Genomic DNA, 23,522 nt, shown 5'->3' on the forward strand with positions numbered 1-23,522 from the left:
ATGTATTTTGACCTTCTTGCAAATTGAATGTATTCCTTACGTGTCAGCAGCGTCAACACTTGAAAGAGTACTCGACTAGTGTAAAAGCAGATTGGACTATCCTGTAGTTGTGGAAAATGCCGTGGCAATGCATGCGAAATCTGGCCTTATACTGGCCTCTTGGCGGGGATCGATCGGTATAGTACTAGCTCTCCAATTTAAATCCCTCCAGATCGTTTGAAAAACCGGCAAAGACATGGAACGAGTCACAAACTGTCCATTCTCTGACTAAGATGGCGGGGCGGGCTTGGACGTCACCGATTGGCACTGTCAACCAATTAGATTCGGAGTGGAGACGGCTCGAGCCGGGGCGGGGTTGTCGCCGAGAAAATGGAGTAGGTGCCGTCCTGAATGAGTGGTGTGCTATAGGTCAGAGGACACTGGTGAAGATATCCAGAAGGTGAGTTGGTGCTGTTTCTCTTCCCGATTCTGAAATTTCGTGGCGAGAGTTTTATATGTCTCACTTTTGCAAGCTATTCTATTCAGATTCACTGCTATTTGATGTTTTAAGCTCTTTGCTGCCGGTTTTATCATCTGTAGTGATTAGGCATAAAGGCACAGATAACAGTGTGGGGGTGAGACAGCTATCGGCTCCTCTGCTTCAGATAATGGACACTCCCGTGTTGGATAAAGTGAACAAGATTGATAAGAGTCCGGTCAGACTTGTTTAGATGCAGCTGTGGAGTTGTGATGCTATTTCGGAACAAGGTATTTGACATTGGCAAGTTCAGTCCCGTTCTGGGTTTTGCTGTTTGGAAATCGCATATCCTAAAATGTCTCACTTGTATCAAATGCGTTTAGATGGGGAAATAGAAATTTTGTTCATTTTTGAGATCCATGGGCGAATTTTTAAAAAAGTCTCCAGGACTGGCAGGTGCGAGCGGAATTTACTTTTTAAGGAGTAGAATAGCTTAAATTTGTTAACTAAACCAATCACTAAGGGAGACGAAATCCTTGGTAAAGCCGAAATAAAATGCTGAATAATACCGCTAGGCTATCAGAAAAGTCGCTTTAAAGACAGTAGCGACCAAGCTATTGCAGTAAGAGCAAACACCAGAAATCTGTGGAGAAAAGCAGTTAATGTTTTGTGTCCAGTGACCCTCTAGAACTGAGTGGGAGTTTTTCCAGTGATTTTGTTTTGTGTATGACTTTCAGTATCCGTAATGAATTGGGAATAGAGTTCGAAAGGACGCTTAGCGAATATCTAACAAAAGTACTATTGACAATTGCAAACGACTGGTTGCCTGCCTTTATTAAAACAACACTATTTTAAAAAGAATGAAACCTGAGACACCAGAGTGCCTTTTAAATATAGTTTCAAGCCACTTAATCAGGTAATCATGTGACTTGAGAAATTTCACATCAAGCATGTGATGTGAGCCGCAAAGAGGAAATGTGGTATGAACTAAAGCGTAACAAGTATCTGGAATTTCTATTCATTGTGGCAAGTAAGTTGTGACTTACAAATTAAAGTAAAATACTTTTTAGATGCTTGAAATCTGAAATGAAAACAAGTTATTGGGAATATTTAGGTCAATGGAGAAAGGAACAAGAGATAACGTTTCAGGACAATGTGCTCTTTCCAGAATATTATTTGCTGTTGACTTTATCTCTATTATTCTAATTTCATTACAAATAAAAATTAGAATAAAACATTGGTTCTGTGCTTCATTATTTATACAAGCTTGCCTTCAGGTTTTTTTTAAAAAAATGTGCTTTATAAGCTATCGGACAAGGTACAATGGAAAAGGAAATTGCTACAAAGCAACCAGTTTCCATTAAATAAATGTCCGTAAAGCAAATATCAAACGGATGAGTGAAACTAAGCCTCCCTTTTGACAGTGAAAAGCAAGTAATACCTGTCTGGAATAGAAGATTTGTTTTAAAAAAAAATGTAGAATGAGAAATATCAATTAGCTGAAATCAACAAAAGAATGAAAATTTCCAGACGTTGCTGGAAAAAGCTTAGCAGGTCTGGCGCATCTGTAGAGAAGAAGCAGAGTTAATGTTTTGGGTCCAGTGAATTTTCTTCAGAACAAGAGTTACTTTGAGCTGAAAGGCTGTAAAACCAGCCCGATGCCATGTGGAGCTGGTTCACCTAAGGATAACCTGCAGTCTAATCCAAGGAACAAAAATCAGAACACCTAAATAAAAGTGGAAAATACAAGAAATACTTTGACAGTTAAGGCAGCACCTGCAGAGCGATTAAAAGTACAGTTGATAAGCTTTCATCAGCCATTTTACATATAAACCAGAGTGCTTCTCTGCTGGCAGATTAATTGGTATACAAGCAGACACTCATTATGACATTTATGCTTGTTAAACTAACTTTGCAGATTTTTGAGACTAAAGTATTTGTCAGGTGTATGAAAGATTTTTGTTACACCTGGAAGCTTCTCTCCAATGTGTTTAATTGAGATCTGTCTCTTGATTAAATTCTTAAAATGTTAGCCTGGAGCCATGTTCTTTTTAGAGCAGTAAGACTGTGCCATTTTCTAGGTCTGTAGATTAACATGCAAAGATGGCCTATAATAGTGTGGTGTTGTATTTCTGTCAGATGTGAGAGTTTCCATGTTACTGATGATTTATGTCAGCAAAAAGTGTCTTTGGTTCCAAATCCTATCAGATCGTGTGGATCAATTGGAGGGGCAGTTAGAGGCAGTGAAGAATTTACAGGAGCTCTGAGTGTGATGGATGGCAGTTATAGGAAGGGAGAAAAAAAAACACATACAGTCAGGTAGATGGCTTACCTCCTGAAAAGATAGAGGGAGGCAGGTAGTGCAGGAGTCTCCTCTGGCTATCCCCATCTCAAACAAGTATGCTGTTTTGGGAAACATAGGGGTGATGGACTCTCACAGGAATGTAGCACAAACATCAGTTTCTGGTACTGAGAATGGCTGAAATGCAACAGTGGTATGTCAGGTTCCAAGTGATTTTGTGACAGGGGACTTACTAGTCAAAAGCACAGACAGACGTTTCTGTGGCCAATAGTGAGAAATCAGTGGTATATTGCCTCCCTGATGCCGGGATCAAGGAGATCTCAGTACAGAATCTTCTCAAAGGTGAGAGGGACCAGCAGGAGGTCATTGAACACATTGGAACTAATGGCATTGGAAGGAAAAAGGATGAGATTCTGAAGGGAGGATATAGGAAGTTAAGCAGGAATTTAAGAGGTCCTCAAGGATAGTAATATCTGGATTATTCCTGGTGCAATGAATTAGTGAGGGTAGGAATAGGAAGGTTGAGTACATGAATGTATGCTGAAGAGCTGGTGGAGGGGAGAAAGGTTCATACTTTTGGATGATTTGGAATCTTTCTGGGTAGAAGTGACCTGTATAAAAAGGATGGATTTCACCTGAATTGGAAGGGGACTAATATGCTGACAGATTTGCTAGAGTTGCTCTGGAGGATTTAAACTAGTAAGGTGAGGGTGTGGGATCTGGGGGGAGAGTGATGAAAGAGATCAATCTGCGATTAGTACAGTTGGGAAAGGGAGCAAGTCCAGCTGTCACTGAGCTGGAACAGAGCAGAAAACAAGGTAGGACTGATAGACTTAACTAATGTATTTCAATGCAAGAGCCCTAACAAGGAAGGCAGATGATCTCAGGGCATGATTAGGAACATGGGACTGGGATATCATAGCAATTACAGAGACATGGCTAGGGGATGTACAGGATTGATAGCTTAGTGTTGCAGGATACAAGTGCTACAGGAAGGGTGGGGGGGGGATGAGACAGTGGTGTTTTTTTTGTAAGGTATAACATTACCTCTGTACTTTGGGAAGGCATTCCTGTGAATTTTTTTGCAAGGTTTGTAGCTCAGATTGAGCTCAGGGTGTAGGTTTGTTCACTGAGCTGTAGGTTTGATATCCAGACTTTTCATTACCTGGCGAGGTAACATCATCAGTGACCTCCAAGTGAAGTGAAGCTGTTGTCTCCTGCTTTCTATTTATGTTTGTCCTGGATGAGTCCATCCAGGATAAACATGAAAGCAGGAGACAACAGCTTCGCTTTACTTGGAGGTCACCACTGATGTTACCTAGCCAGGTAATGAAACGTCTGGATTTCAAACCTACACCCTAATCTTGTGAATATGTGCAGTTATTTGGGAGGAACTGAAAAATAAGAAAGAGGTGATCACGTTATTGGGATTGTGATATAGACCACCAATAATCAGCTGGAAATTGTGAAACAAATTTGTAAGGAAATCTGCTATCTGTAAGAATAATAGAATGGTTATGGCAGGGGCCTTTAACTTTCCAAACTTAGTAGTGTTAAGGGTTAAGATGAGAGGAATTTGTTGAGTCTGTAGAAGGAAATGTTCTGATTTCAGTACATGGATGTATCTACTGGAGAAGTGCAGAACCTTACCTACTCTTGGGAAATGAGGCAGAGGAAGTGCCTGGGTGTCAGTGAGGGAAGCACTTTGGGGCCACGACCATAATTAATCACTTTTTTTTAACAAACTGGAAAAAGACTGGATCTAAGAAGTTGAAGTTCTAAATTGGAGGAGGTCCAATTTTGACAGTATTAAACTAGAACTTCCAAAAGTTGATTGGGGGTGGATATTCACAGGTAAAGGGCTAGCTGGGGAATGTGGGGAAATGGATGGTAACATCTTAAAATTAGTGGAGATGCTGGATGTCTTAAAATGCATGAATGTCAATAAATCCCTGGGACCTGATATGTACACTGGATCTCCATGGTAAGCTAGGGAAGTGAATGGGCTCCTTGCTGAGATATTTATATCATTGATAGTCACAGGTGAGGTACCAGAATACTGGAGATTGGCTAACGTGGTGTCACTATTTAAGGTGGTAAAGAAAAGCCGGGGAACTATAGATCGGTGAGCCTGACATCAGTGATGGGCAAGTTGTTGGAGGGAGTCCTAAGGGACAGGATTTCCATGTATTTGAATAGGCAAGGACTAATTATGGATAATCAGCATGGCTTTGAGCATGAGAAATTGCCTTGCTAACTTGAGATGTTTGAAGAAGTAATGAAGAGGATTTATGAGGGCAGAGCAGTAGACACAATCTGTATGGACTTCAGTAAGACATTTGACAAGGGTCCAGAACTGGCTCAAAGGTAGAAGACACATGGTGGTGGAGGATTGTGACCAGTGATGTGCCACAAGGGATCGGTGCTGGGTCCACTGCTTTTTGTCACTTACATAAATGATTTGGATGTGAACGTAGAAGGTATAACTAGTACTGTTGCAGATGACACTAAAATTGAAGGAGTGGGCAGCAAAGAAGGTTACCTCAGTACAACAGGATCTTGATCACATGGGCCAATGGGCTGAGGAGTGGCAGATAAAGTTTAATTTAGATAAATGTGAGGTGCTGCAATTTGGAAAAGCAGATCAAAGCAGGGCTTACACACCTCTAATGGTAAGGTCCTCGGGAGTGTTGCTGAACAAAGGGACCTTGGAGTGCAGTTTCATAGTTCCTTGAAAGTAGAGTTACAGGTAGATAGGATAGTGAAGAAGCTGTTTGGTATGCTTTCCTTTATTGGACAGAGCATTGAGTATAGGCATTGGGAGGTCATGTTGCTGTACAGGACATTGGTTCGACCACTTTTAGAATAATACATGCAATTTTCATCTCCTCCTTATCGGGACGAGTTTGTGAAACTTGAAAGGGTACAGAAAAGACCTTGCAAGGATATTACCAGAGTTGAAAGGTTTATAGCTTTTGCAAGAGGCTATGTTGTCCTGTTCCGTATCTGTTGAAGCAAACACGAGACATGGTATGGCTTTACCTCTCTCTTCATTCCGGGCCCTGGATGGAGAGAGAACGATCACCCGTGTGCACAGAGACAGGAGTTCTTGGTCTTCTCTCGAACAGCAGGTTTTTAATAAATTATAGTCACTTACAGGGAGCAGCTTCCAAATAAAGCAACATTTGTATTGATTGGGTGACCATTACAATCAGCGAGCATAAACAGTAAAGATTAAGCCATCTAGCATTATACAATGGATATTCTTAACCTTGCTAACTGATTTTTACATAATGAATGCTTTTTCGCCTCGTCAACCCACTACCCTTGTCTCTAGTACCTCATTGTTTACTGTACTGTCTTATCTGGTCAAAGTCATGCTCGCTGAGCCATTGTCAAGCTTAAGTCTTTCCCTACCTGCTCATATCTTGTATGCTTTCTCAATCTGGCCATTTAAGCCGCTGTGCCATTCAATAAGATTACGGCTATCATTCTTTTCGTGGCCTCAGCTCTGTTTACCTGCCCTCTCAGTATAGCCCTTAATTCCTTTCCTGATCAAAACAGTATCAATCTTAGCTTTGAAAGCATTTACTGAGGAGGCCTCAACTACTTCACTGGGCAACAAATTCGATAGATTCACAACCCTCTGGGTGAAGACCTTCCTCCTCAATTCAGCCTTAATCTGCTCCCCCTAATTTTGACTCTGTCATCTTGTTCTCGTTTCACCTGCCAGTGGAAACAGCCTCTCTACTTCTGTCTTTATCTATTCCCTTCATAATTTTATTTTTTTCTCTAAGATCCTGCTGTTATGTTCTTTTTTTTTTCTTGAGGTTCTTACACACTTGATGTAACTGCAATATGACAACTTCTGTGAACAGCCAAAATTTATTAAACAAGTACAAGCTGTGGAGGAACCCATTGCAAAGCTGTCAGGAGATCTCTCTGAACAAAAGAAATAGTCTGTCCTTTTATACAGTACAAGAGTTTCACATTAGTCAGTAATTTCCACAAGACGACCCCCAGCCATTTCCTGCACAGTCACATGCTACTTGGCACAATGTTTCTTGAAATGATGTGATTACTACACTGTAATGTAAATCATCCCTTAATGGCCAGATTTGTTGTAAATTGTTTGGTTTTTTTTTAACAGCAGGCAGTAGTCAACTTTAATTGCAATGTACTTGTTGATTCCTGAATAGTGGATGATGTAATTCTTTTACTCTGAATAACTAGGAAATGGCCATGGAAATGACTCTGGCAAGGGATGAGAATGTAAATACTTTACATGCTAACTGAAAAACAGACAGACATACCACCCTGGCCTCGAACACTTGATTTCCTGCAGGACAGCAGAGCAAATTAATCCTTTCATATTTTACCCTCTTTGGCTTAAATTCATTGGAATTTAGAAGAATAGTCTACTGTCTCTCCTAAGAGGTAAAAACAATGACTGCAGATGCTGGAAACCAGATTCTGGATCAGTGGTGCTGGAAGAGCACAGCAATTCAGGCAGCATCCGAGGACAGGCAAAATCGACGTTTCGGGCAAAAGCCCTTCATCAGGAATCCTGATGAAGGGCTTTTGCCCGAAACGTCGATTTTGCCTGTCCTCGGATGCTGCCTGAATTGCTGTGCTCTTCCAGCACCACTGATCCAGATACTGTCTCTCCTAAGCCAACCCTCTCTACTCTAGTGAATCAACTTTGTGAACCTCATGATCCTCCTCTGCACCCCCTCTAGTGCCAGTACGTCCTTTTCTCAAGTAAGGAGACCAAAACTGCATGCAGTACTCCAGGTGTGGCCTCACCAGACCCCTATCCAGCTGCAACATAACCTCCTGCTTTTAAACTTAATCTCTTTTAATAATAGGCAAAATTCCATTTGCTGCCTTAATTACCTGTTGTACCTGCAGATCAACCTTCTGTGATTCTTGCACAAGGACACTCTGATCCCTCTGCACAGCAGCATGCTGCAGTTTCTTTTACCATTTTAAGTAATACTGTTATTCCTACCACAGGGCTCTGTCCTTGGGCCTCTATTGTTTGTAATTTTTATTAATGATTTGGATGAGGGGATTGGAGGATTGGTCAGCAAGTTTGCAGATGACACAAAGGTTGGAGGTGTCGTTGACAGTATAGAGGGCTGTTGTAGGCTGCTGTGGGGCATTGACAGGATGCAGAAATGGGCTGAGAGGTGGCAGATGGAATTCAACCTAGATAAATGTGAGGTGATGCATTTTGGAAGGTCGAATTTGAAAGCTGAGTACAGGATTAAGGATAGGATTCTTGGCAATGTGGAGGAACAGAGAGATCTTGATGTGCAGGTACATAGATCCCTTGAAATGGCCACCCAAGTGGACCGGGTTGTTAAGAAAGCATATGGTGTTTTGGCTTTCGTTAACAGGGGGATTGATTTTAAGAGATCATGAGATCTTGTTGCAGCTCTATCTAACTTTGGTTAGACTGCACTTTGAATACTGCGTCCAGTTCTGGTCGCCCTATTATAGGAAAGATGTGGATGCTTTGGAGAGGGTTCAGAGGAGGTTTCCCAGGATGCTGCCTGGACTGGAGGGCTTATCTTATGAGGAGAGGTTGACTGAGCTCGGACTTTTTTCATTGGAGAAAAGGAGGAGGAGAGGAGACCTAATTGAGGTATACAAGATAATGAGGGGCATAGATAGAGTCGATAGCCAGAGACTATTTCCCAGGGCAGAAATGACTAACACGAGGGATCATAGTTTTAAGCTGGTTGGAGGAAAGTATATAGAGGGGATGTCAGAGGCATCTTTACACAGTTGTGAGAGCATGGAATGTGTTGCCAGTAGCAGTTGTGGAGGCAGGGTCACTGGGGACATTTAAGAGACTCCTGGACATGCATATGGTCAGAAATTTGAGGGTGCATACATGAGGATCAGTGGCCGGCACAACATCATGGGCTGAAGGGCCTGTTCTGTGCTGTACTGTTCTATGTTCTATGTTATCTCCACTCTTTACTTTCTATTAGCTAACCAATCCTCTATTGCCGTTGCCTGTAATGCCTTGCATCTCTATCTTATGCAGCAGCCTTTTGTGCGGCACGTAGTCAAATGCCTTTTGGAAATTTAGATACACCACATCTACTGGGTCTCTGTTGTCCACCATGCTCATAATGTCTTATAGAATTCCAATAAATTAGTTAAGCATGACCTGCCCTTCATGAACCCATGCTGTGTCAACCCAACGGGACAATTTCTATCCAAGATGCCTTGCCTTGCTATTTCTTCCTTTGTTATAACTTCAACATCTGTTGTGGGGAAATGCTTAAGCAAACCAGTCTATAATTCCCCATCTTTTGTCTACCTCCTTTTCTAAACAGTGGCATCACATTTGCTGTTTTCCAATCTGCTGGAACTTCCGCAGAGTCCAATAAATTTTGTAAAATTGCCATGGCTGCATTTGCTGTTTCTCCCATCATCCATTTTAGCACCCTGGGATGCACTCCATCAGAGCCAGGAGACTTGTCTGCCCTTGGCTCCATTAGTTGGCCAACACTGCCTCTTTCATGATATTAATTGTTATGCTACCTCCAGTGCCATGGGCTCTTATCTTGACAAGTCTAATGTGTGGTATCTGATCAAATTCCTTTTTGAAAATCCAGATATATTCTATCCATAACTTCCCCTTAATCTATCCTGCTCATTTACGGTGGTATGGTGGCTTAGCAGTTAGCAATGCTGCCTCACAACACCAGGGACCTGGATTCAATTCCAGCCTTGGGTGATTGTGCAAACCCCGCGCAGACATTCTCCCTGTGTCTGCGTGGGTTTCCTCCGAGTGCTCTGGTTTCCTCCCACAGTCCAAAGATGTGCAGGTTAGGTAAATTAGCCATGCTAAGTTGCCCATAGTGTTCAGGGATGTGTAGGATAGTCAGGAGTAAAATGTAGAGTAGTAACTGGGTGGGTTACTCTTCAAGGATCGATGTGGACTTGGGCCGAAGGGCCTGTTTCCACAATGTAGAGATTCAATGATTACCTCCAAGAATTCTAGTAGATATCAGATGTTTCCTGTTTGTGAAGGCATATGGATTCTGCTTGACCTCACAATGTACACACTCTCTAAGATGTTTCAAATAACAGACATTAATCTAATTTAGCTATAGTTGTAATTTTAATTGTCTTTTTTAAATGTGTTACGTGGCAGATTTCCAATTCTCTGGAACTTTCCCAGCATCTCAGAATATCTGAAAGATTACCACCAATGCATGTACTTATACCCAAAACGTTGCTTCTCCTCTTCTAATGCTGCCTGACCTTTGTGCTTTTCTAGCACCACACTCTCAACTATATTCCCATCTGGCTCAGGGGACTTATCTACTTCATGTTTTTCAAAATTTCTAGCACACCCTCCTCCTTAACACCAAACAGTTTGAACATATCTCCCTAATCTGTCAAATCTATCCAGCAATCGCAGCAAGTGCTCCCTAAACTACTTGCACCTTCTGTCATGCATTTCCCTTCAAATATCTGTTCCCAATTTGTGCTGCACAGTTCCTGTATAATAGCATTGTAATTCCCACTCCCCCAATTAATACTTTCCCATACTGTCTGTTGCTATCCTACTCTATAGTAAAGATCAGGGAGTTGTGATCACTCACCTGAAATGCTCTCCTAAGGGATCTGGTTCATTGCCAAGCACCAAATCCAATATGGCCTTCCCTCTAGTTGGCCTTTCTATATATTGAATCAGGATTCCTTCCTGGACACACCTGACATCTGTCCCATGTAAACTATTTGAATTAAGGAGATTCCAATCAATATTAGGGAAGTTGAATCTGCCCATGGCAACAACACTATTACTTATGTACCTTTCCAAAATCTGACTCCCAATCAGCTCCTCTGTCTCTGCTACTGCTGTGTCTGTAGAAAACTCCAAATAGTGACTGTTCCTTGTTTCTGACTTCTATCCATACTCATTCAGTAGACAGACCCTCCTCGAAGACCTCCCTTTCTGCTACTGTGGTGCTAGGGATGTAGGTTTGCTCACTGAGCTGGAAGGTTCATCTTCAGATGTTTTGTTACCTAGTATGGTGACATCCTCAGTGAGCCTCCAAATGAAGCACTGCTGGTGTTGCCCGCTTTCTGTTTACATGTTTGAGTTTCCTCTGGTTGGTGGTGTCGTTTTCAACAAGCCTCCACACACTGCAACACAGAGGAACTATGCAGAGCAGAGGAAAATCACTTATACAGTGTATTCAAAAAGAACAAGTACCCAATGAACACAGTCTACCAATTTCTGAGCAACAAACCCAGATAAAACATGTCCAGAAACCCTAGCCACACTCCCCTACATCAAAGACATCGCAGAAATGACTGCCGGACTACTCATAGCCCACAAACCCACCACACTAAAACAGCAGCTAATGAACTTGAAAGACTCTATACAGACAGCGAGCAAAACTAACGTCATTTACAAAATAGTTTGCAAGAGCTGTAATAAATGCTACATTGGACAAACGGGCAGAAAACTAGCCACCAGGATACATGAACATCAACTAGCCACAAAATGACATGACCCATTCCCACTAATTTCCTTACATATAGATGAGAAAGGACACCACTTCGACTGGGGCAACACATCCATCCTAGGACAAGCCAAACAGACATGCACGAGAATTTCTAGAAGCATAGCATTCCAACTGGAACTCTAGCAACAAACACATTGATTTTGATCCGATTTATCACCCCCTGAGAGAAAAAACAGGAAATGACATCACCAACCCTGGAATGCGAACATATAAACAGAAAGGAGGCAACACCACCAGTGCTTCGGAGGCTCGCAGAAGATATTACTTAGTATGGTGATGAAATTTCTGAAAATTAACCTTCCAGCTCAGCGAGCAAACCTACGTCCAGAACCTTAACCTGAGCTATAAATGTTCTCAAAACCCACTAACTGTGATGCTATCCCAGATTAGCAATGACACTCTCTCACCTCTTTACCTCCCTATTCCTTTTTGACGCATCTAAACCCTGGAACATCCAACAGACATTCCTTCCCCTGTGATCTCCCAAGTCTCTGTAATGGCCATAATATCTTGGCTCCAAGTACTGAACTGGGTTTTTAAGTTCATCACCCTTACTCCTGACACTAATACTTGCGCTTAAAATAGATGCACATAAACCCATCTCACTGACTGAGAATTTGTCCTATCAATTGTATATTTTGGTATCAACATTCAGTTTGAAATAGAACAGACAGGAATATTTTGAAGTGTTTTATCTTAATGCTTTTTGTCTTTGTTTTGCTGAAGTAACTTCCTTGCTAAATTTAATGTTAATAGAATTTGTTTGTGTTAATGAGAATGTTTTAATAAAGCTTCAGTTTAGCTCTTACTAATTGGATTTGATATTAGCAGTATATTGTTTATAGCTCATGATTTTGGATCTAAATATCAAGTTTCCTTTCAGTCATCTATTCTAGGGGCTAGAGGAACCCTTTTTTTTTTGCTTCTGAACTTCCTTCCATTAAACAAATTCCAGACTACGTGACACTAAACAAAATGTTATACTTTAATTATTTAATTATAGATTTTTTTTTACTTGTGAAATTTGATGCTGAAGCATCTTCAACCTAGTTCGCTTTTTTGTTTTAATTGATATTGTTGCTGTATTGGTTTTCAGCAAAGGTGCTGTAATGGTTTTCACCTTTGCTCATGCTTGGGTAAAGGTCATGGTACTGCATACCACTTTGGGAACAAATTCATGATGGACTTAATGGGAGGTGCATAGAAGTTTTGAAGTAGTTCTTCAAAAACTGAATTGTCCATATTTATCGTGCACTGTTCACTGAATTGCTTTGCCATCCTGTTCAGCAACATCTCAACTTAATTTTAAAAACAAGATTAAGAATTTACTTCATGGTTTCACACAATCCCATATGTCTGACCTCTTTCAATCACGTAACTCTTCAGGGTTTTAACAGTCGATAATCTGATGTCACGAAAGTGGATGAAGGTGCTCTTGGTGCAGCTTTGTGGACTAAAACTTCAATTAAGTATAGTAGCAACCTTACAAGTGGTCTGGTTTGGTTCAGTCTTAGTGTGAGAGAAAGTTTGAGATTTGGGCTGAGGATGTTGGCTTCTGTCTTGCCAATGTGCTTTTGGAGGAAAACTGCACCTGTAATATTAGATGTCAGACAATGTTAGTTTTCGCACAATGTAGGGATTGAGTTTTTTTTTTTAAGTTTAATTTGCGTTTATCAGCATACTTGTAGAATTTTTTGTTTTGAGATAATGAAGATGGGCAGCACCTAAAAGCAAAAAGGTGGAGGCTTGGGATCAATCCTTGGATCCCAGAGGTAAAGGTATGAGAATAGAAAGAAACCATTACAGTTAATTTTCTGGATGTGAGAGAATGGAAACTGGTGAGTGTAGATCCACCCAGTTGCATGACTACAAACAGCTTTAGAGGAGAATGGTGTGGCCAGCCTTACCAGAGTCTGCTGATAGTTTATTGTGCACATAATCACATTTTTGTGATTTTTGAGAATCGGTTCAGTGCTGTGGCAGGGGCAGAAACATGATTTGGAGGGATTCAAGCATTGACTTTGGAAAAATTGGGCACAGATTTGGGAAGCAGTAAGGAGTTGAAGAATTCTGGAAAGGAAAGGGAGATTGGAAATGGGGTGATAATTTGCAAGGGTGCTGATGCCACTTTTTTATTTGACAAAATATTCATTTTAAAAGGGAGTGTGCTGGCCTGAGGAGAGGGTGTTTATTATCTATTTGCGAACATAGGGACTGAGGAAATTTTGGTTGGGTTAGAGCCATTTAAACATATGGTCTCGACCTTACAGATGAGAATTACTTGAGGTTGTTGGATGTGGAGGAGAATTTTTAGAATTTGTAGAGGGAAGGTGGGATTATAACCTTGGCGCTGTTAAATTAGTCCTCTTCATTATCAACTTGGTCTTTTTATTTTGTCTCTTAAATCTTGGAATTTGTATATAAAAGAACTTGTGGAAATACATAAAACAAGCAATATATTGTAGATAATAGAAAGTTGAAATCAAGGTTTCATCATTATTTGTTCTGGTTGTTTACCCTAATGGACACTTTTTTTGCTGCTTGTGCTTTATCTTGTACTTGCATAATATCTGTTAAATCTGTAACACTCTCCAGATCTAATGTCTGATCATTGGCTTGAACTATTAAGTTTGTTACTTCATAAATGTTGTCTGACTTATTTTAGTCAAACAAACTCAAGTAATTTCACTGATCTAGATTTTGAGTCTGCTTTATGACCAATATGTTCTAAGCCAGTTACAAATGTATACTTCAATATTAGTTTTGTTAAATATGATAGTCATAGAGATGTACAGTATGGGAACAGACCCTTCAATCCAACCCGTCCATGCCGATCAGATATCCCACCCCAATCAAGTCCCACCTGGCAGCACCCAGCCCATATCCCTCCAAACCCTTCCTATTCAAATACCCATCCAAATGCCTCTTAAATGTTGTAATTGTACCAGCCTCCACCACATCTTCTGGCAGCTCATTCCATACATGTACCACCCTCTGTTTAAAAAGTTGCCCCTTAGGTCCCTTTTTAGATCTTTCCCCTCTCATCCTAAACCTATGCCTTCTAGTTCTGGACTCCGCAATCCCAGCGAAAAGACTTGGCCTATTTATCCTATTCATGCCCCTCATAATTTTGTAAACCTCGATAAGGTCACCCCTCAGCCTCCAACGTTCCAGGGAAAACAGCCCCAGCCTGTTCAGCCTCTCCCTGTAGCTCAGATACTCCAACCCTGGCAGCATCCTTGTAAATCTTTTCTGAACCCTTTCAAGTTTCACAACATCTTTCCGATAGGAAGAAGATCAGAATTGCACGCAATATTCCAACAGTGGCCTAAACAATGTCCTGTACAGCCGCAACATGACCTCCTAACTCCTGTACTCAATACTCTGACCAATAAAGGAAAGCATACCAAACACCGCCTTATAATATGATTACCATTTTGAAAGAAACATATACGCTTATTCTAATGTAAAGCTTCTATTGTTTGTTTCCTTGTAGTGGTTACTGAAGAGGTACTTGAAACTGCTTCCACGGCTCTTGAACATTTGATTGAGAACTTTATTTCCAGAATGGATGTTGTTGAAATGAGTCCCCCAAGCTTCAATGTCAACCGGCCGGTTTTTAATCAGGAGACTTTAGACTCTTATCTCCATAAGAGGGTGAAACCAAAGCTATCTAGAAGCACAAAACTACTTCGGTATTTTCGGTATGTTTTGTAAATTGCTTTTTTTGTGTTGAGCTTCAATGTCCATGGAGCAAGACTACTTGAAATGACAGTTTGTCTATTGATTTTCTTTTCTTTCTCTTTTGAAAGAATATAATCTGTCACCTTTCTTCTGAAGCCATTTGTGGTGTTGTCCAAATTAATAACCTGCTCTGTTGCAAGCTACCAGAACATAAAATCAACTGCTACATCAGGTTTCTCCTTCCAAATCCCCGTTCCAGGATGGACGCGTAGGTTGGAAATTGTAATACAGGTACATAGTCCTTTATCTGAAATCTCAGAATCTGAAGATCTCTCTTGAAGTTTTTTTTTTCTCCATAGCAAGATTGTTTGACGTTCAAACAGTTAACCCAACTCCACACCCATTCGACCAACATCAGTCTGGCATCAATTCTGCCTCCGCTTGTAGTACTCACAGGTGTGTCTGCTGTTCGGTAAGATTTTTTTATTTCACCGTTAAACTGTCACTTATTTTGAAAGCCAGCTAGCCCTGAGGGTTTCAGATAAAGGATAATGTACCTGTACAGTGTGATCTAGTTATGAATTCTCAAGTTGTTGTGGGGCTAGGTCATGTGAAACTTTCTACTATTCTTTGATAAACATTAGCTTGTTAGGCTTATTTAAATATTTTGATTGCGAAAGAATATGGAAATTTGTTCTATGCATGTTCAATGACCCCTGTTTTACTGTTATGCCTTTTGACTCATCAGCAAAACTATTTTTCTTTATTGAAGGCAACGCCCAAATGCAGTAAGCAGTTCCATTGTCCATACAACACCCTAAGTTAAGCAAAACTTGCTTTGGAAAGAAGACGTGCTTTGAATTTGCTTTCTATAAATTCCTTTTAAAAGGGAAAAAAAGACACTTTTTAATAGATCTCAGTGCGGATCTCAAATGTTCACACTCTGATTCCTGTTTGGCTAATTCTAAAACCATTTCCAACCAGAAATGACAAGTGCATGATTCAACCCAGACTCCTCTGGACAACCAAGCATCACAGGCACAAGTCCTTAAGCTAACGATTCAATTCATGTCGTAGAGTTAGATATACAGCACTAACAAACCCTTTTGCCCAATTTGTCCATACTGACCAGATATTGCAATTAATTCTATTTATCAGCATTTGACCCACATCCTTTTAAATCCTTCCCATTCATAGACCCATCCAGATGCCTTTTAAATGTTGAAATTATACCAGCCACCACAACTTCCTCTGGCAGCTCATTCCTACATATGCCACCCTCTGGAAAAATTTATAAATCTTTACCCCCTCATCTTAAACTTATGCCCTCTAGTTTTGAGCTCCCCTACCCTGGGGGAAAGACAGTGTCTGTTTACCCTATCAATGCCCCTCCTGATTTTATAAACCCATATCAAGAAACCTTCAAGCCAGGCAATCAACCCTGGTTCAAATGAGAGTGCAGGAGGGCATACCAGGAGCAGCATCAGGCGTATATCAAAAAAATGGCATGTCAACCTGGTGAAGCTACCACACAGAACTAGTGTGCCAAACAGCAAGTGATCGAGCTAAACTATCTCACAATCAACTAATCAGATCGAAGTTCTGCAATCCTTCCACATACAACCATGAATGGTGGTGGGCAATTAAAGAACTCACTGGAGGAGGAGATTCCACAAATTCCCCATCCTCTATGATGGAGGAGCCCAGCACATCAGTGCAGAAGATTAGGCTGATGCATTCACAACAATCTTGAGTCAGAAGTGCCGAATGGATGATCAATCTCCGGCTCCTCTAGTGGTCCCCAGCATCACAGATATCAGTCTCCAGCCAGTTTGATTCACTTCATGTGATACTAAGAAACTGCTGGAGGCATTGGATACTGCAAAGGAAATGGGCCCGCATAACATTCCGGCAGTAGTACTGAAATTGTGTGCTCTAGAACTTGTCGTCCCCTAGCCAAGCTCTTCCAGTACAGTTACAACACTGGCATCTACCTGACAATGTCGAAAGTTGCCCAGGAATGTCCTATACACAAAAAGCAGGACAAATCCAAACTGCCCAATTACAGCACTATCAGTCTACTCTCTGTCATAAAGTGGAGGGGTCATTAACAGTGCTACCAAGCAGCACTCACTCAGCAACAATCTGCTCAGTGACTTCCAGTTTGGGTTTTGCCAGGGTCACTTGGCTCCTGATCTCATTTCTGCCTTAGTTCAAACATGGACAAAAGAGCTGAATTCCAGAGGTGAGATGACTGTGACAGCCCTTGACATCAAGGTTGCATTTGACCAAGTGTGGCATCAAGGAACCCTCACAAAACTGGAATCAGTGGGTATGAGGGCAAGCACTCCACTGGTTAGTCATACCTGGCACAAAGGAAGATGGCTGTGGCTGTGACAGGTCAGTCATCTCAGCTCCAGGACATCTCTGCAGGAGACCCTCAGAATAGTATCTTAGGTCCAGCAATCTTCAGCTACTTTATCAATGACCTTCCCTCTATCATAAGGTCAGAAATGGGGACGTTCACCAGTGATTGCATAGTGTTCAGCACCATTTGCGACGACTCAGCAACTGAAGCAGTCTGTGCTCAAATGCAGCAAGATCTAGACAATATCCAGGCTTGGGTCAACAAGTGGCAAGTAACATTTGCACCTCACAAATGCCAGACAATGACCATTAACAAAAGACCATTAACCACCACCCCTTAACATTCAGTGATATTGCCATCACTGAATTCCCCCAATGTCAACACTCTTTGGGTTACTGTTGACCAGAATCTCAACTGGACTCGCCACATAAACACTGGCTACAAACGCAGGTCAGAGACTAGGTAAGTGACTTACTTCCTGACTCCCCCCTAGCCTGTCCACCATCTACAAGGTGCAAGTCAGGAGTGTAATGGAATGTTCTCCACTTGTCTGGATGCGTGCAGCTCCAACAACACTCAAGAAGCTTGACACTTTCCAGGACAAAGCAACCTACTTGATTGACACCACATCTACAAACATTCAATCCCTCCTCCATCAGCACTCAAGAGCAGCAGTGTATACTATCTACAAGATGCCCTGCAGAAAATCACCAAAGATCCTTAGACAGTACCTTCCAAACTCAGCATTTCCATCAAGGGCAGCAGATACTTGGGAATGCCACCACCTGCAAGTTTCCCTCCAAGCCATTCAACACCCTAACTTGGAAATAAACTGCTGTTCCGTTCCTTCAGTCGTTGGGTCGAAATCCTGGAATTCCCTCTTACTGGCATTGTGGGTCAACCTACAGCAACTGGACTGCAGTGATTCAAAAAGGCAGCTCCCCACCACTTCAAGGGCAAATAGCGATGGGCTATCAATGCTGGCCAGCCAACAACACCCAAGTCCCACAAATGAATTTTTAAAAAATGGCTGACAGCATTAGATGCTGCAATGGCCACTGACTTTGATAGCAGTCCAGCCATGGTACTGAAGGCTTGTGCTGAAGAAATTGCTGTGCCCTTGGCTGAGCTACTGCAGTACATCTACAACACTGGCCAACTGCCTTTTGGTGTGTGTGTGATAGCTGAGCAGTAATACGGTCCACGCTGTTGTTTACCATCCTACCGTCCGCGCTACATCATTAACGTAATGGAAGGTGTTACCAAAGTGCTATCGAGTGGACTTACTGAACAATAACCTGCTCGATCTTTTGCTTTCCATACTTGACTCCTTACCTCAATATTGCCTTGGTTTGTGCTTGAAGTAAAGAGCATGGTGAGATGAGTGATGACACTTGACATAATGGCTGTATTTGAGCTACAATGGCATCAAGGATCCCTAACAAAACTGGAGTGACTAGGAATCTAGGGAAGCTCTTTGTCACATTTAGCACAAGGGAGGTGATTGGAGGTCAGCTAACTCCATTCTAGGGCATCTCTATAGGGGTTCCTTAGGATAGTATCCTAGGCCTAACCATTTACAGGTATTACATCAATGACCTTCCCTCCATCATAATGTCAAAAGTGGGAATGTTGAATCTCTCCATATTCATACCATTTGTGACTCCTCAGACACTGATGCAGTTCGTATCCAAATGCTGCAAGGCCATGACTAAGTCCAGACCCAAAACAGAAATTGCTGGAAAAGTTCAGTAGGTCTGGTAACATCTGTGAATAAGTGATCAGAGTTGACGTTTTGGTCTGATGACCCTTCCTCAGAACCATTTCTGGACTTGTGCGAAAAAGTCAGTGTGGGGCTGGAAAAGCACAACTGGTCAGGCAGCACCCCAGGAGCAGGAAAATCAATATTTTGAGCATGAGCTTTTCAGGAATGAGTGCGCTAAAAAATGGTAAATAATTCATGCAAGGCAATGACCACTTCCAAAAGAGACTAATATTAGCTCCTTGACATTCAGTGGCATTGCCATCACCATATTTCTCATTATCAACATTCAGGTGGTTACTATTGACCAGAAACTGAACTGGACCAGCTGTGTAGATGCTCTTTCTTCGAGAGCATAATAGAGGCTTAACCCTCTGATTTAGCTCAACTCAGTAAATCCTGTCTATGATCTACAAGGCCCAAGTCAGGAATATGATAAAGCTCCCCTTATCTGGATGTGTACACAACCAACAAGTGTGCCATCCAAGGCAAAGAAGTCAACTTGACACCAGAATTCGCAAACATTCACTCACTCCATCACTGATATACAATAGCAGCAGTATGAACCATTTACAAGATGCACTGGAGACTGATTAGCAAGGTTAGATCTCATGGAATACAGGGAGAGCTAGCCATTTGTATAGAACTGGCTCAAAAGTAGAAGATGACAGAGGGTGGAGGGTAGTTTTTCAGACTGGAGGCCTGTGATCAGTGGAGTGCCACAAGGATCTGTGCTGGGTCCTCTACTTTTTGTCATTTACATAAATGATTTGGATGTGAGCATAAGAGGTACAGTTAGTAAGTTTGCAGATGACACCAAAATTGGTGGTGTAGTGGACAGCGAAGGGGGCTACCTCTTGATTACAACAGGATCTGGACCAGATGTGCTAATGGGCTGAGAAGTGGCAGATGGAGTTCAATTCAGATAAATGCAAGGTGCTGCATTTTGGGAAAGCAAATCTTAGCAGGACTTCTACACTTAATGGTAAGGTCCTAGGGAGTGTTGCTGAACAAAGAGACCTTGGAGTGCAGGTTCATAGTTCCTTAAAAGTGGAGTCGCAGGTAGAAAGGATAGTGAGGAAGGCGTTTGGTATGCTTTCCTTTATTGGTCAGTATTGAGTACAGGAGTTGGGCGGTCAAGTTGCGGCTGTACAGGACATTGGTTAGGCTACTGTTGGAATATTGCGTGAAATTCTGGTCTCCTTCCTATTGTAAAGATATTGTGAAACTTGAAAGGGTTCAGAAAAGATTTACAAGGATGTTGCTAGGGTTGGAGGATTTGAGCTATAGGGAGAGGCTGAACAGGCTGGGGCTGTTTTCCCTGGAGTGTTGGAGGCTGAGGGGTGACCTCTAGGTTTACAAAATTGAGGGGCATGGATAGGGTAAATAGACAATGTCTTTTCCCTGGGGTCAGGGAGTCCAGAACTAGGGGGCATAGGTTTAGGATGAGAGGGGAAAGGTTTAAAGAGACCTAAGGGACAACTTTTTCATGCAGAGGGTGGTACGTGTATGGAATGAGCTGCCAGAGGATGTGGTGGAGGCTGGTACAATTACAACAATTTAAAAGGCATTTGGATGGGTATATGAATAGGAAGGGTTTGGAGGAATATGGGATGTTTTCTGGCAGGTGGGACTAGATTGGGTTGGGATATCTGGTCAGCATGGACGGGTTCAACTGAAGGGCCTGTTTCCATGCTGTACATCTCTATGACTCTATAGATTGCACTTTACAAATTTATACTTTACAATTTGCAGCTATCTAAAAGACTGAGGACAGCAGCTACATAAAAATGGTAGCGCTGGCAAGTTCCCACTCCACTGTGACCATTCTGACTTGGAAATACAAGGCGGCCCCCCCCCCCCCCCCCCCCCCCCAATATCCACAAGTCTGATTTCCACTGTTTCAATTAACCAGTGTTTACCATGGCCCAAACATAGTATAGGGAACATTCCAAAACCAGGGGGCTACCAGGAAGATGCGTTTCCCATTTTAAATGAATGTGTTTGCACCAGCCGTGGTTTTGGCCTTCTATGGTAGATCCTGGAACATATCCCCTGTGGGTACAGGTGGGGAGACCCTGTATATGGTACTCCTTCAGTATAGGCCTTAAAACCTGGAATACTCTCCTTAATCACACTGGATGTGTCTGCACCAAATCAACTGCAGTATTTCAAGAAGGCAGCTTCCCACCACCTTGTGGCTAATCAGGAATGCACAACCGATGCTGGTAAGCCAGTGATGCTCACCACTTCATGAATACAAACAACAGGCCAACAGGGGCATTGTATTTGATTTGTCAGTTTGATAGTTCTTTATCTTCAAAAGTAATGAATGAGCTGGAACTCATTGGATTAATAGATTAGTTGATGCCTTGCTCTCTGTTAACATACCTACCATTTGGAATATGAATGATAAAATCTCATAATGCAAGAGATGCCCTTTTGTCCCATGCTTTGCATTTTTCCTCTGCCATCATCTTGTACATTAGTCTTCAAAAATCTATCCAGTTGTCTTTTGGAAGCTCCTTGATTCTACTGCCCTGAGCTCAAGGCTGCAATATGTAGGAGCAGAAGTAGGCTATAATCTTTCCCATCATTTAATTAGATATTGGTTGCGCTGATAATCCTCAACTCTACTTTTCTGCCTTTTCCCCATAACCTTTTAAACTATTATTGATTTAAAATTGTCAATCTCAGCCTTGAATATACTTAATGACCCAGCTTCAACAACTCTGGCAAACAGTTCCACAAATTTATAACGTTGAGAGAAGAAATTCTCCCTCATTTATCTTAAATGAGTGATCCTTTCTCTGACATGCATTCTGGTCTTTGGCTCTCCTTTGGCACAAGGAGGAAGACAACTGTTTGCATCTACCCTGTCAAGCCCTTAAAAACCTTGTTTCAGTAGATTATTCTCTCATTCTCCTAAATTTAATGAGTAAAGCCTAACCTATAGAACCTCTCAAGAAAAATCCCTCCATACCCTAAATCAAACTAACGAATCCAATGCCAGTTATCATTTTTACTTTGGAAAGTGGGACAAAAACTATTCACAATATTCCAGGTTTGGTCTGATTTTTAGTGCATAATATAAAGTTTTAGCAAAATCTCACTATTTTTATACTCCATTTCCTTTTGAAGTAATGGCTAATATTCCATTTTTCTTCCCTTTTACTCGTTGAACTTGGGTGCTTGTATATTATGATTCATGGATGAGCACCCCTAAATCCCTTTTGGTTTAGACACTAACTGCTAAATGACATTGCTAGGTGTTACTTAGTTCCTTACAAAGCAGGAACATTGCAAACTGTTTTTTAATTTAAGAACTGAGCTTTTAGAAATTTGGTTAGTGATTCTTATGTTACATTGTGATGTTCTTCCTGTATAAACTGTATGCAGACTCCCTAACAATTTCTTTGAGCTTGATGTAAAATTATAAAACGTGCTATGTAAATGAGCAAGTATCAGTGGATGAAATTCATTGTGCCTTCTTCCCTTTAATGTGCTGCAATGTAACTGTACCTCTGTCAAAGTTCCCCATCCTTGATCTGTGTATTTTATGCAGTATGGTCCCTTTTCAGAGCAATTGCACTTGCACATCTTAAAGGGACTGGTGCGAGTGTACAGCCTGTCACTCTTTTTTAACTAGTTTTCTCCACCTAGAACACTGGAAATCTCAAAGCCTTCTGATTTAGCTTCTAATTGAATTCCAAAACTTAATCCTTAATTCTGATATCTTGTGTAAGACCCTGGAGTATGAAGCATCTGAATCTAAATTTCAAACTTGCTATTGTTACATGTCATCTATTATCATTTGAATGTCTTTGCCCATATGCCAGACTATAGACCGTATTTATCTCCTGCTTTACTTCTAGTATTTATTATGTCAAGCCTATCATTTACCTTTCCTGAGCCATTAATCAAATGCACTGTATATTGGTGTATAATTGTGTCTGACATCCCATCCTCTGCACTTTCAGCTTTAGCAATTGTGGACCTCTGTTATAGAACATAGAACATTACAGTGCAGTACAGGCCCTCGATGTTGCCCTGTCATACTAACCTGAAGCCTATCCCACCTACACTATTCCATGTAAGTCCATATGCCTGTCCAATGACGACTTAAATGCACTTAAACTTGGCGAATCTACTACCGTTGCAGGCAAAGCAGTCCATATCCTTACTACACTCTAAAGTACAAATTCACATTTACCTGCAAAAGTCATCTTGAAATTTAAGTGAAAATCCAGTTGCAATTACTCAAACATGACAACACTGTACAAACTACTTCATTTCAGTGAAAGGTGATTGGAGAGTAAATTTCAAGTTGTTCCAAGGCTGCTTAGGGCACTGAAAGGAATACTGTGCCTCCTGCCTTGTCAACTTGC

The 23,522-nt window shown here is 41.5% G+C and overlaps 1 protein-coding gene across 3 annotated transcripts in view; it reads left to right on the plus strand.

Moving 5' to 3' along the window:
• Nucleotides 1-311: 311 nt before the first annotated feature.
• Nucleotides 312-23,522, plus strand: part of slc26a5 (solute carrier family 26 member 5) — an 81,486-nt gene continuing 58,275 nt past the window's right edge. For 2 of the 3 annotated variants that reach the window (XM_087999502.1, XM_087999503.1), the window contains exon 1: nt 14,817-15,024. In XM_087999502.1, the coding sequence (XP_087855628.1) occupies nt 14,888-15,024 (137 nt within the window). In that variant the 5' untranslated portion in view covers nt 14,817-14,887. Of the gene's footprint in view, nt 440-14,816; nt 15,025-23,522 lie in introns of those variants that run through there. The other variant, XM_043713848.2, reaches the window with a different exon arrangement.

This window comes from Chiloscyllium plagiosum, unplaced genomic scaffold, assembly GCF_037043375.1.
Source record: "Chiloscyllium plagiosum isolate Xiang-an unplaced genomic scaffold, Cpla_swu_hap1 HiC_scaffold_23, whole genome shotgun sequence".
In the NCBI taxonomy this organism is placed as follows: domain Eukaryota; kingdom Metazoa; phylum Chordata; class Chondrichthyes; order Orectolobiformes; family Hemiscylliidae; genus Chiloscyllium; species Chiloscyllium plagiosum.